The sequence below is a fragment of the Canis lupus genome, chromosome 23, assembly GCF_011100685.1.
Source record: "Canis lupus familiaris isolate Mischka breed German Shepherd chromosome 23, alternate assembly UU_Cfam_GSD_1.0, whole genome shotgun sequence".
NCBI lineage: Eukaryota > Metazoa > Chordata > Mammalia > Carnivora > Canidae > Canis > Canis lupus.
This window is the reverse complement of record NC_049244.1, coordinates 14,698,593-14,712,877: the sequence shown is the minus strand read 5'-3', so window position 1 is coordinate 14,712,877 and position 14,285 is coordinate 14,698,593. Positions and strand designations below refer to the sequence as shown.

The 14,285-nt window shown below is 37.9% G+C and overlaps 1 protein-coding gene across 11 annotated transcripts in view; it reads left to right on the top strand.

The window, feature by feature from the left end:
• RBMS3 (RNA binding motif single stranded interacting protein 3) overlaps positions 1–7,096 on the top strand; it is a 1,328,331-nt gene extending 1,321,235 nt beyond the window's left edge. For all 11 annotated transcript variants that reach the window (XM_038570636.1, XM_038570630.1, XM_038570628.1 and 8 more), the window contains one exon: positions 476–7,096. In XM_038570636.1, coding sequence (XP_038426564.1) covers positions 476–482 — 7 coding nt within the window. In that variant the 3' untranslated portion in view covers positions 483–7,096. The remainder of the gene's footprint in view (positions 1–475) is intronic.
• Positions 7,097–14,285: the final 7,189 nt, after the last annotated feature.

Below are 14,285 nucleotides of genomic sequence, written 5' to 3'. Positions count from 1 at the left end.
AAATAAAAATAAATAAAAAAAAAAAAAAGAAAACTTGATGACATGGGTGAACAAGGAAAAAGAGGAGAAGTGGTAAAGTGAACAAAATTCATTGCTTCTTAACTGTCTTACTACTTTATTGGGCCAAATAAGGCTTCTGTGAATATACTTGGTGAATACCACAGGGTAACACACAATCATTGCTATATCTTGGGTACATAGTAGGGATGTGCATATTTGTTGACTGAGTTAGTGATGAATCCCACAGGAGTTATGAAGGGATATTCTCATTCTATAAGCCTCAATACTTAATGTGAACAAACTCTCTGGCTTAAATATATATTTGTATGAAATGGTGGAATTTAAAACTTGTACAATTTACTAGATATTGAAAGAACTTGGTATCTTTTAAAGAGATCTTACTGGAAAAGAGCACACAAGGTGATGTCAAAAATGCTTTGATGTAATGACCGCTTGTACCCAATTGTTTCCACAGACCATAAACAAGACTGAAGAATGTTCGTCTGAAACTTTGCCTTGAATGAAGAAACTTCATTGAACAGGAAGTTGGCTTCCAGTTTGCACAGGCGTCGATGGAATGCTTTTTTTTTTTTTTTTTTTTTTTACTTTACCCAGTGAAAACAAAGTGTTTTTATGTGCTGTGCAAATGGTTCCTTCGTGTGGTCTGACAGTTTATTTTCGCCATCTTTTTTTTTTAAAAGAAAAAAATCCCAGAAGAGGAAACAAACAAAAACCAACAACGAAACAAAATGAAGAAGGTTGACATTTTATCTAGAAGAACATTTGAATTCAGAATTTACCAGAAGATGTAGATAGATTTTTTTTTTTTTAAACGGAAAATCAGATGTCAAGAGGTGGGCAAAGCAGAAATGGAAACAAATTGTCTTCCTCAGTAACTAAGCTACTCTTTCTTTACCCCTTTTTGTTTAAAGCTAGTGGGTTGGTTTTTTATTTTATTGTTTTCCTAGAAATATTTAGGTAAGGTTTATCTTGAATCTTAATTGCCTTAATTTTAAGGACGTCAAAGGCTCTCGAGGCAAGCTGTCAACGTCTTGTTAAAAAAAAATTCAAGAAAGAATTGAAATATTGTGCCGGCTTTAACTGGTACAGAAGTTTAAGACTATGAGTTTTTAGGGTGAAAAAAAAACTGTACAGTTTAAAAGAAAATGTTTTTCTTCATTTGAAGAAAATTTGTTGATAAAAGAAACCATGGCAACTGCAAGAATTGGGAAAATGCTGGGACTTTTCATGAACTTTGTCTTAAGTGTTGAATCATTCTAGAAGGCTAAAACATTTTACGGTAAAGTTATTAATGTTGGTTTAAAAACAATTGCATTAGAAATAATGCGTGTTTGGAGGGCAGAATGCAGATTTTTTTTATTTACGAAGCGTGATCGCTAGCAAAGGCATTAGTGCTTTTTATCTGCAGTCTTTTTTATGAGCTTTACAAAGTTTTTAGTCAGCTTTGCTTGTCACATTGCAAAACCTAGCTTAAGAGCATTAAAAAAATTAAGTAGATAGGAGCTTATGGTCAAAAAGTGCAAAAAAAAAAAAAACAAAAAAACAAAAAAAGCAATAGATAGAGAAATTGTTGACAATTTCTGTAGTCTTTCCTAGTTGTGATCAAATTCAGCCTATGGATGGCCTATTTTATACCAAAGATGAAGTGGCACCCTATTGCAGTCCAGAAGATAGAGGTTGTTTTCCTTTTCTTCTCTTTTCTTTTTAAAAATTTTATTTGACCTACATGGCCGGACCAGTTCTTACTTTGTTGTTTGTTTAAACTACCTTCCACTGGTGTTTTACATACTGCAAAACCAAACAAAACAAAAAATGTTTTTTTTGTTTGTTTTTGTTTTTTAATGTGCATTTGTTGATACTAGCAGAAGCTTGCACCTGCTGTGTTCAGCAGTTTCAGCGCGAAGAAGAGTTCTGGATACCAACTGATAGAGCCAAAAGGCTTTATATTCATTCTGTGAGCTTTTCTGGTTCCTTACTAGCTCTCTAAATAGTGACACCTGTAATGATGGCCACCAATAAGCTGAGACACTTGTTTAACAGGTTGAAATTCCTTTCTGTGAACTTTGAACTAAAGATCCTTCCCGAACTGGTCTGAAAGGTCACTTGTCAAAAAAGCGTAGTGATATTCTGTTAAGTGATGAGTGGTCTCCTGAAAAGGTCTCATTGTATTTGTAACAATAGTCTTCCTTCTAACGTCCAACACCTCTAGGTTTTGTCTTCTCACCTCAGTCTTTGTTCATCCTGCCATGAACAGCCACCTTGATTCTGCAGTTGGGGAGGGGATATCTTCTTTTTGCCTCCTTTCATTGTATTTTCATACCCTGGTGTTGTCAGAAGAAGGACAAAAACAGACCTTTTTTTTTTTTTTTTTTTTTTTTTTTTTTCAGTTTTGCTCTCTGAGGCAAGTAGGACCAATAAGATTGAGGATTCTATTAGTGAAATTTAGGTAAGCTTTTAAGATGCTAGTTGACAATCAAGAAATTGTATGATTTATATCAATAAGAACCAAAAGAATTAGATCTGCTCAATCTTTAAAGCCAAAGTAGATATATTTGCATTGAGAATGATGCAAAACTTTGTCTAAAATGGATTAAATTGACTTAACAAACATCTCTGCATATTTGACTCATGGAATCCATGTTCAACCTGTATAGTTTCACCTGAACTTAAGACCGATGGAACTATGTTAATTGAACCATGCCCTAGAGTTGCTTTCTGAATGGATCATTGCAATCAGATGGGTGAAAGTCTTTTCACAAGCTAAATCCAAGAAAACTGTCTTAGTCCAGAAGGAAGAAGGAAATGCATGAAGTACACTGTAAAAGAAAACAGGGTAGGCTTTTAAAAACTGAAAAAACTTAAAAGGCAAATCATACTCCCTTTAGGTCAATATCAGTAATGAGTTTGGCTCATCTGAAATTGTCAATATTCCACTATTTATGACCTGTCAACAGAGGCCTCGTGTTGAAATGGGCTCTGTTTTCTTATTTGAAAATCCATGAATTGGAAGCTCAAGTCTAGAAAGTGACTCCCTATTTTTGCAATCAAATTAGAGGCAAAAATGTATCCAAGAAAATGTAGTAGCATGTGCTACAGAGAAATTCCCTCTGGTGACACCCATTCCTTAATGGTTTTCCATGATTTAGAGAGAATCTTAAATTTATACTTTCTTCTGTTCTGTCCTTCAGCTTCTCATGTATTTCAAGGGTGGCACTTAAGTTTTTTCTTTGAGAAGTGGGCTCCTGAGTCACAGGGGGTGGGTATAAGCGAACATGTATAGGAACTGTGCTTTTCGTTTCTCTTTTTCAGTCTCTGAACTCTTTGTATAAATAAGGATTATCCTGGGCATATTTCATTTGAATATGAAACAAACATGCTTTCTTTTGTTTCTGTAAAAAAAAAAAAACAAAAAAAAACCTTAATGTGATACAAAGAAAGTCTCATTTACGCAATCAACAATGAGGCTAAGAGGTAGCTACCATGTGGCTGATGAATGTGCCTAGGTAACTTCCTGTTTCTATTCAAAACTACTGCTTTATTTATACATTCAGAAACATTTTTTTCAACTATGAAATTTCAATGATCTCAATTTTTTTAAGCCACTTCAGGCGCAAGGAAATTACCTGTCATTTTATGTGTCCATGTGTTTTGTGTTTGGATTTTTTATATCATGCCATTCAAGAAAATATCTTATTGCAAATCAAAAAGGAAAAAAAAGAAGGAAAAATGGCACATGTTCAAATTTGCATCTGTCATCTTACCTAATGATTGTTTTTAAGAGTCAAGTCTGGGGGAATATAAAAAACATCAACAGGTAAGCAGCATTACATTATATGAAGAATAAAACAAATCAAAATATGTGTTCAATATTTGCAGACATCAAAATCCTAATTTAATCGCAATTGTTATTATGGTGATTCTAATCCTATTTAAGGCTTTTTTTTTTTTTTAAGTATTCTGGTTCGTCAGATTTCCAAACATTTATTCAGATTATTTCCATTTTTCCTTTAGACTTTAATTGTCAAGCCTTCTAAACATGAGGAAACAAACCAAAATCCCAATCCAAATGAGATCAATGTAATCTTACTTAAACTCTAGATACATGGTCAATGGAGGAATGGGTTTTCTCTTAATAATGATAAAGTTTTGTCAAGGGAGACAAATTATGCATAGTGACTCAATGCATGGCCATGTGTTCTAAAAATGTCTTGGGTCCTAGGTAAGCTAAAGCTAACAACCAGTAGGTGCTGGGGACTGTTTTTCCTTGAAGACTGGCATGTCACGATTGTTGCAAGTGACATAATATTCTTAAAAAAAGAAAGAAAGAAAGAAAAAGAAAGAAAGAAAGAAAGAAAGAAAGAAAGAAAGAAAGAAAGAAAGAAAGAAAGAGAGAAAGAGAGAAAGAAAGAAAATCCTCTACCTAAATTCAGTTTGGCCAGGGTTAGTTTTGTTGGTAAATTTCAATCATTCAGATGTTATCTCTATGCTTCACTTGAATCAGTTCTTCCTGTGACTTTAACAGATCTGCCACATTTGACAGCATACAAGACTCACTTCCACACATTCTAGTGAAAAACTACATGGTATTAAAAACACTCATGTTAGAGAAGGCAGGCTAAGAGCAGAAAAAGACTGGATGGAGCAGGAAGTTCGCTCTACCTGCAGAATACATCAACCTCTTGCAAAACTATGTTAAAATCATTTTAATTCATGTATGACAAAAACAGAGTAGCTTTTTTTTTTCTAAAAAAAGGTTAATTTGAATATTTGAGATGTCTATTCTATACCTATATATATTTTACAGTGGCCTAAAATCCCCATTAATGAAGAGTGAGATTTGGTTGAGTAGCACTTTTGCAGCACTTCATGATTCAGAAGTTTCAATGGACTGTCTAGACAGATTATAATGTTAGTGAGAAACGAAAAATACATTTGACAACTGAGTCTCATTTGTACTTTGCGTGCATGAACCACTGTAGATGAGCTGATAAGCAGAGAGAAATTCTTAAGTGGGTTTCAGTGGTAAATGTTTTTAGATGATATCAAATCAAATAAAGGGTAATATTTATTTGTGTGGGTAAACAACATTCAGCACATTTGAAGAATCACACTTCCTAACAAAGTTAAACATGTCTTAGAGCCTTGATCTATGTTCTCATCCACAGTAGGGAGTGAAAGATGAGACTTTGGTTTTTGTGTTATTGTGCCTGGCATCCTTCAAAATTTTGAGCTTACCGAGAACTGACAGCATCTCACTCCAATCTGAGGGACTAGCAGAATTTAAACAGGCTCATTGATTCTGTACACTATACCCTTCCTGTGACAGAGTGATAATGGGATTTCATTAATGAATCAATTTGTTACACATGACATCCACTGAGGTATTGGAAGTCAGTTGAGTCTAACTCAAATTTAACATTTCTTACCCAATATTCTTAAATATGAAATCGCTCCCTTAATCCAAGTGTCCTTGGTCATGGCTGTCCTTTGTGGACTGCATGGAGTCCAGGACAGTACAGAACTAAATACAAGATCCCTGAGTTGCCCCCAAAATCTTTTCTCATGTGAGGCAGGGGAGCTTACCCCAGATTGGTGGTTTTGCTTCTCTTTCAGTTTATACCCCAATACATATGCTCCCCGTCACACAAATAAAGGATGGATAGCTTCTCAATGAGCATTTCTTTGTATTTCTGAAAGGAAAAATAATATTTTAAGAAATGCTTCTTCCTCTAAGGAAGCTTTAAAGCTGGAGCAGAGGTGAGATCAAGCTTGGAGTCTGTAGGAAGAACCTCTAGGCCACAGAGTCACACTTTTCTTCCATTTTATTCACTCCAGTTAGTAACTTCCCCAATGACTGAGTCTTGCAGAAATACAATCACTCTCAATTTTTGAAGGGCTATCTACTTTGTAGATTTGTTTTGTCTTCTCTTTTCAACTGTTAGGTCTTGGGCTCTGTTTCCTTTTATTAGCATTTCACCCTGAGGATGGAAAAGAAACATTTGGAAATCAGATTCAAATCAGTCTGTTTCTTTGTTAAGTCTCGATTTATCGAAGAAGTTTAAAATCATTGGTAAAACTGTCAGTGCATTATATACCATGGCTTTTTATTAGCCATAGTGTCTCTTTCCCATTCATTGCAAATAATTGAGAGTTGGCTGTATTCTTGCAAAAACAAAGGGGGTAGGGGGGAAACCTGTAGCAAAGTATTTGGCTTCCCTCAAAAGAAAGCTGTTTTGGTTTCGTTCACTATTGACATTTTAACCAGAAGAAAATGTCAACTCAAAATTGAGTTATGAGAATATAATAGCATCTCTTGGTTAAATATACACTCTTGTCCCTATCTTAAATCTTTGGCAAGAAAAATGCTTTGTTTTTGTTAATTTTTTTTTTGTTTTGCATCACAGTAATAAGGGTGAATGACCTTGACACTCCAGTGGATTTTTTCTGATCATTTCAAATTAAGTAGTGTCCAAAGTGTAACTTTAGTGTTATGCTTTGTATTTTAAACCTTCTGGTCTTATATTATTAAGAAAGATGCTCTGTCTGCCTCCCCAAAAAAATGTCATTTCGTCATATATGAAGAAGTGAGTTATTTCATACTTTTCAGGAGCTATAAAAACTATTTCAAAGAGACACTTGAATAAGTTTTTTCCATTCTTGAAATTAATGCTTCCACTTATTTAAAAAAAGAGAAATATAATTGGGATCTTAATTTAAAAAAAAATACACATAAAAGTATACTTGCTATGAAATACCCAGTTTCTTTTTAAAAAAAAAAATGGGACACAGCTTTTTAAAAACCATTGTTTTAGGCCATATTTGACTTCATGGAACTTATGAAACATCATTCAAATTTAAACTTTATTTAAGAGCATTTTGTACCGCTGTCTCTGTCATGGAAAGTTCTGTAATTCTATGGTGTTTCTGGTTTTATTTTTAATTTTTTCATCTGTACCACAGTCAAATTAGCTACCATTTCCCCCATTCCTTGGGCTTTCTGTAGATCAGTGGATGTTAGGTTTAAACTTCTGTTTTCTTTGATGAAGCTTTCAATAAAAAATGAAAATAAAATCAATCAGGTAGTCTGTTGTGTTTTTCTTCACTGTTCCAGAAATGGGTTGAGGGAGGGACCAGTGGGAAGGAGTAGTTTCTGTATTTAATTGGGTATACTGCTGGCTTCCCGTAGAATGCCAGAAGCAGCAGCAGCAGCAGTAGCAGCAGCATACTATCCTTGGTAACAAAAACTAGGAGAGGAGAGAGCATTCCATCCATGCAAGAGGCTGAGAAAAACTCGAGTTAGGGGCTTTGGTGGGAAGAGACCCTTTAGGTCTTCCTAACCTCACACATGTTTCCTTGTCTTTATGCTTCAGAGATAGTCCAGTTCCTGTCTCCAAACATGCCTAAAATCTACCAACAACTTGAGACATCTTTTGTAAAGGCCAGGAGACAGAGTTATACATGAAAATTTTCTTTTGACACCTTGACTCTATAAGGATTAAAATCCAAGTCAACCAAAATCAAAAATATCCATTCATCAAACTATGGAGGACTGTGGTAAGCAAACAGCAGAAATTAGATTTCTCTGGTCCAGGATCATCTAAGGTAACTGGGAGCTCTTATTCAAGGGCCACAAATATTCTGTGCCAAAGTATGTATTTGTTGTTGTTTGTCAATATTTAATTCTGTAGAAAACAAAGGAGATAAATGAAATTCATACAATGTATTAAACACAACAAAGAAAGTAAACTTTAAGACATAAAATAAGTAGAGCAGATGAGTGTGAACAAAAAGAGAAACCCGAAGATGAAGAAAACATTATATAATGCACTAAATATACATGAAGCACCAAGTATTCATGATATGCTAAATACACATAAGAAATATGAGGCACATTTTTGAGGTCTTCACTTGGTCACCCTTTGGTGCCCATAGCAACTTATCGGGCTAATTAGTGAATTTCAATTACTTGTCCTTGCTTCTCTCAAAAGGAACATTTTCACTGGCTCCTTCCTTCTGTGGCCTGTCTTGCTTGCTTTTCAACTCTGATCTCTATAAAACACAATTAGTGGAGAAGGATGATGTAGCACAAGGAGAGGCAAAATACATGAACATTGCAGAGCTTTTGGCTGTGTGGTCCTTCTATTCTTCTTGAACGCTACCCTGAATGAGTTAACCTACCCAATGGCTTTCACCTTGCTTCTGGCCATGGATTTTAAATAGATTAAGAAGTCCTTTTAGCATCTTTATTTGACCTGTGAACCCTTCTGTTCCATGACCTCTAGTATAACTTGCATGATAATATATATAAAGGCTACAATTGTACCAAGGTCATTTCCCACATGACATCTTCATGCTTTATACCACAAGCACCCAAGAAAAAGCTAGCCAACCAGTTTCAGGCTCTGAGAACATATTGTATATATATCTTTCCTCCGTGAACACCAATTTACGTTGTACTTCCTGGCAGAAGAAGTTGGAAGAGAAACTTAGAAAAATGGAATTATTGGCAAGTATAAGAAAATAAGAATTGGAATTAAGACCTTGAAATTAATTTTACTTATGTCCCATCAGAGTTCTTTTTAGAGCAATGGTTCTTTTTTTGCTGTTTGTTTCTCAGGAATTACAGACTTTTAAGAAGTGATGCCAGCACCACTACCCATATGCCTAACATGTTCACTAAGTTTCAGGATGCTTGGGAACTGCCTGAAACATATCCGTAGACTTCTGCTGAAGAATCCTTAGTTTCAAGACATAAAGATAAGAGAAAACCAGAGAGTGAAGAAACAAGCTACATTTACAATGGTGTCCCTTGTTTATAAAATAACCATGATCTGTTAACCTCATATCTATGTATTTTTTACTGTTTTATAATTTATTCTAAGAAGTGAGTACTTCTCCAACTCTCAACAGTTCCCACAAAATTCACAATTGATAATACTTTTATTTTTAAGGGATACTGAGAAAGATTATTCTTTTCATTGCTTTCCAAAGTTAGTCAAGTGAAAAGTAATATAGCTCAAACTCAACCTTAGAAGATTTGGTTATTTTTTGAATTTCCGTATATGAGTGTCATTTACAATAATGATGAAAAAGTCTCCCATATATCAAAGGCTGTCTTTTCATTTAAATACTGAGAAACAGAGGGAGTAGCCTACTGTTAGGATCTTTCTCCCACCCTTCTGAGATTGCAGGTGACTATCCCAATAAAGCAGTCAACAGGTGGTACTGTGGACTTAGTCTCCAGTGGATTCCAAACCCACATCCCAGAAATCCGCATTCCTAAACAGAAACAGAAATATGAGGTATGGCTCTAAGAACAAGGTCGCCATCACTGAGCCTTCACTATGTGCCAGGAACTGTAACAGCTGGCTACATACTTGAGGCCATACAAGCCTCAAAAGACTGCTCTGAGGTAGGTGCTACTGCTACCTCCATTTTTTAGATGAGGCTTGGAAAGTTAGAGACCTTACCATGGACCTACTACAACCAGGAAGGCCTAGAGTGTGCTTTTAAAAACAGATCCAGGGTCACTTGGGTGGCTCAATCAGTTGAAGTGGAACTCTTGATTTTGGGTCAGGTTATATCTCAGGGTTGTGAGATTAAGCCCCATTGGGTTTCCCCCTTAGCACAGATTTTGCTTGAGATTCTCTCTCTACGTCTCCCTCTGCCCCTCCCCCCCACCACTCATGCACTCTTTATAAACAAACAAACAAATAAATAATAAAAACAAATCCAAAATGTCAACCCCTGAGTTCTAAGGTTTTCTCTTATGCAATGACTTTGGGAAATGCCAACGCGGAAGGTAATTTTGCTTTCAATGTTTTTTTCAAATGTTTATTTCACTTGGCCTGAGATTTTTGTCAGCTCTGTAGAGGAGGGCATTTGATGTTTGTTCTAATCACTTTGGTCACAGAAACCCAACACAATTCACATTTTCCATCCCAGAAATAACTTGCTGTTTCAATCATCTCTGTGATTTGTTCTGGAAAAAAAGGATGTATCTACCAAATAGATAAGCATAACTTTTCATTGACTCATTCATTTAACAGTGCCTGGTGCATGAACATTCCATAAATATTTTAATGATAAATAGAGTAGACACGGTACTTGTCTACGGAGATGTCATATTCTAGAAGGCTCTGGTTTATGACAACATTGTAGCATGAAATAAGATCAGGGAATTTTGTGAGCAATATGTTTTACCTCCCATGGCTTGATGCAAAGTAGATGGAAAACTTCCTGATGTGAATTCAATCATGTCTTCTCCCATCCACACGTGTGATAGGTCTTCCAACCCCCTTGCTGTTGCCTCTTCCCTAATTTGGCACCTCAGCAGAGTGACTGGACATTTCACTGCTACCCTCTCCCCAAATCATCTGGGCCATTCAACTCTTTTGACATTAAAGAGAGTGGAATATGCCATTCTGAGCTGCTCTGAGCTGTTGCATATTCCAACTCTAGTAGTGTAGCAAGATTTCTTTTCCTTTGGTATACCCACATTTCTTGGTCATGCTGCTTCAAAGAATGAAGATGTGGACCAGAGGAAGAGTGGTGGGAAGCAAAGCAAAGTTTATTGAGCAATAGTACAAAACTCTCAAAGAGGGAGGGGACCCTAGAGGGTTACCACCAGAGTTTCGAAGTTTAGGGGTTTTTATGAGATTGTTGGTGGGCTGTTTTAACCTGATTAACTCTCCATGCACCTGTCACCCAATCAGGTTTTTGTCATCTACCTATCATGTGGGAAAGGGTGGAGAGATCCTTCCAGGGTGATGTAGAATCCTTTTAAGGGTGGCTTCCTCTTAGGGCAGGGGCCCTTGTCCTTGCCTGCCTTTCTTATAACTAGGCTTCATTAGTAGCATCTATTATTTACTACCACTGACCTTTTCACAACCATGCAGGATAGGTGCTGCCACATTTTAAACATGAGGAAACTGAGGCCTTGAAAAGTTGTAAGACTTGGCCATGTTTTCAAGATGCAGATGCGTGATCCAAGCTCAGAATCTGCTAGATACAAAGCCAAAGACTTTTACGTCGTGCTGGATCCACTGATGTGACTTGAGAGGACACATTATTGATCCATAATAACTTTTCTATTATCTGACCTTTGACCAATATAATTTTATTATCACGGGTAGATCACAAAATATCAGATAAAGTGCTGAACAAGCAGTGAAAAGATCTTGGATCCTCACTTTAGGCAAACTCTTTGCTAAACATGTTTTCCCCTCTCTCTAAAATTCATCTTTATCCATCAAAACGCACACCTTTGTTCTGGACTTTCTGTTTGTTTATTTTTTAACAACAACAACAATAGGATGATTTATTTAAAGCATAGCACACTCCCCATCACTTCCTAATAGGATAGGAGGAGAAAAGAATGACCCTACAAGTGTCATTTGGTCCAAGGCAGAGCTCCATGCCTCCTGAGATAGCAGACTCATTGCCCTCAGAGCCCCATGCCCAGAGTCAAGCTGAACGCACCAAGAGGCCAGCCACAGCCTTCAAGCTTCCCATCTGTAGCTGTAGCCAGGCTCTGAGTCACCAGAATGCTTTCCTCATGGGGCGATTGACATGTCTGTAGGTGTCACATAATAAAACAGGAGATCACTCTGTGGAATTTATTGTTCTGTAGAAGATTTACCCCCAACCTTCACACCAAATTCTGATCAGCAAGGACCGCTCTTCCTCTGTTCACCAGCAATGCCACCATTTGAAGAGATTGCCAACCCTACCTCCATACTCGTTTCTCTCTTGGTCTTTACTAATTGCTCCCATCCTCACCTAAGATGAGAAGGAATCCAGGGACTTGCTCAGGTTCACAGGCTGAGAGGAAGAGCCCAGAGAGCTTAGGAAAAAAATGCCCTTCCTTCTGTTCCCTTCAAAATATTTTTGTAGAGATCTTTGCCAAAAAGTTTTCTGGTCCATTTCCAGTAAGTTAGTTTTAGATTTGGGGGGATGAACAAACACCGAGGAAGGCAGCCTTTCCCATAAGATACTAGGTTCAAAGATACAGGGTGTGAGGAAGGGGAGTATCAAAGTCCACGTTGCTTTCTTCATCAGCTCTTCTAGAAAGCTTCAGAAGATGGACACTAGGAAGATCCCACCTTCCCTAAGCCATTGATGGGACAGTTCCTAAAGTTCTACTGTCATGGACTGATCACTTTTGACAAAGTCACAATGAAAGAGACAAGAAAATAGAAAGGGCATCTCTAAAGGAATATTTTTTGAAAGCATTTGTTTCTTTAGTTTGAGAGAAGGAGAGAGAGCACAAGCAGGAGGGACAAAGGGAGAAGGAGAGAGAATCACAGGCAGACTCCATGCTGAGTGTAGAGCCCAATACAGGGCTCGATTTTATGACCTTGAGATCACAACCTGAGCTAAAACCAGGACTTGGATGCTTAACCAACTATGCCACCCAGGTACCCCTTTAAGGGAACATCTTGCCTAAGCATAAAGGGTTCTGAGTAGGGTCCAAAGATACTGATGTTTGGTACCAGAACTATTTTTATGATGAGCTTGGGGCACCTGGGTGGCACATTCAGCTGAGTGTCTGACTCTTGGTTTTGGCTTAGGTCCTGATTTCAAGGTCATGAAATGGAGTCTCCATCAGGCTCCCCAACAAGCCCCACATCAGGCTCTGAGTTTGACATGGAATCTTCTTGAGATTCTCTCTCTCCTTCTGCCTCTGTTCTTCTCCCCACTAGCATTCTCTCTCTCAAAATAAATTTTTAAAATCTTTTCAAAAATAAAAATAAAATGAAGAACTTGTAAATGGAAGAAAAGACTAGAGACAAAAATTAAGACATGGAACAGAACTCATAGATTGGGTAAAGGATCATTGTGGCATTGATATTTGTTTATGTTACACCCTTCTCCAAGTTTCTCACGAAACCTGAACTAGCTGTGCCATACTGTCAGCTCTAAGTGCAGGATTGGGCGGTCATTTACTAATACTCCTTCTAAAGATACTCCTATTTGCCTCAATCAGAATGATGTTAATGGGAATATACTTAAGAGGGACAAGAGAGCTGAGGGACATTCTGGTCCACCTCCTCACTGACATGAGTCCAGATGATGGCATGATTGGAGCAACTGAGACAACAGTGTAGCACCTGAGGGTAGATAGTGTGGGCTGTAGAGATGGGGAACAACAATCCAGTGACTGCAGGCCAGCTGGTGGAAGCTGACTTGGGAAGGGTGGGTGGACACTGGTTAGTTTTAGGTCTTTTGTGTTCCAGGGAAGCGCCAGGAACCTCAGACATGATAATACCCGCTTGCCAGACCCTCTGCAAGAGGAATGTCCTTTTCCATGAACTCTTCCAGACCTCTGGGGAAAGTCCAGGCTTCTAGACACTTTTGTGAGTGTCATTTAAATAGACTAATAAGGGGCACCTGGGTGGCTCAGTGGTTGAGCATCTGCCTTTGGCTCAGGGCAAGATCCTGGGGTCTTGGGATTGAATCCCACATTGGGGTTGCTGCAGGGAGCCTGCTTCTCCCTCTGCCTATGTCTCTGACTCTCTCTTTGTATCTCTCATGAATGAATACATAAAACCTTTTAAAAAAATAGACTAATAAAATGCAAAGTCCAAGGATGAACTGCCATGCTACTGGAGCTCAAGAACCTTACTACCTTTGGGCAGCAGACAGAAGAAGCATAGAGTCAGAAAACTCAGCACTACTTATGATTCCAGAGCTTTTGCCCATGTGTTGTGTGATATCCATCTCTGTGTAGGTTTGATGATTAGGGAAGGCTCTGATAAACCTTTTCCTGAAGAAGAAAAGTGATTAATTGGGCTCTCCTAGAGCCATGGTTCCACAAGGTAGCAGAGGTAGAAGTAAGCTAAGATGCATTGATGGTGGCAAGCCATGATGGCTCTGACCTGTTGGTATGCTTTAGTCACAGGAAAGTTGAGGGCCGTACATGCCAGAGGTCTCTGAAATACCTTACTGTATGGTGGAGGCCTTCTCCAGGCTCACTATGATGGCCCAGTTGTACACTTTTCCAGGGTGCCCATAACACATCAGCTGAATGCTAGATACAACTCCAGCATGTACCACAAGGGACATCCTAGGACCTACAGCTTCCTCTGCTGTTTGCCAGGGGCTTGTTCTAATAGCTTCCCAACCAGGCAAGGAGGGGCTTCAGCCAGGAGGGCAATAGAAGGCTTCCTTGCCTTTACCATTTGGACCTTCTGATCCATAAAAGGCACCAGTCTCCAAAAAAGGAATCTAAAGATGCTGAGGAGGACCATCTTGAAACGCTT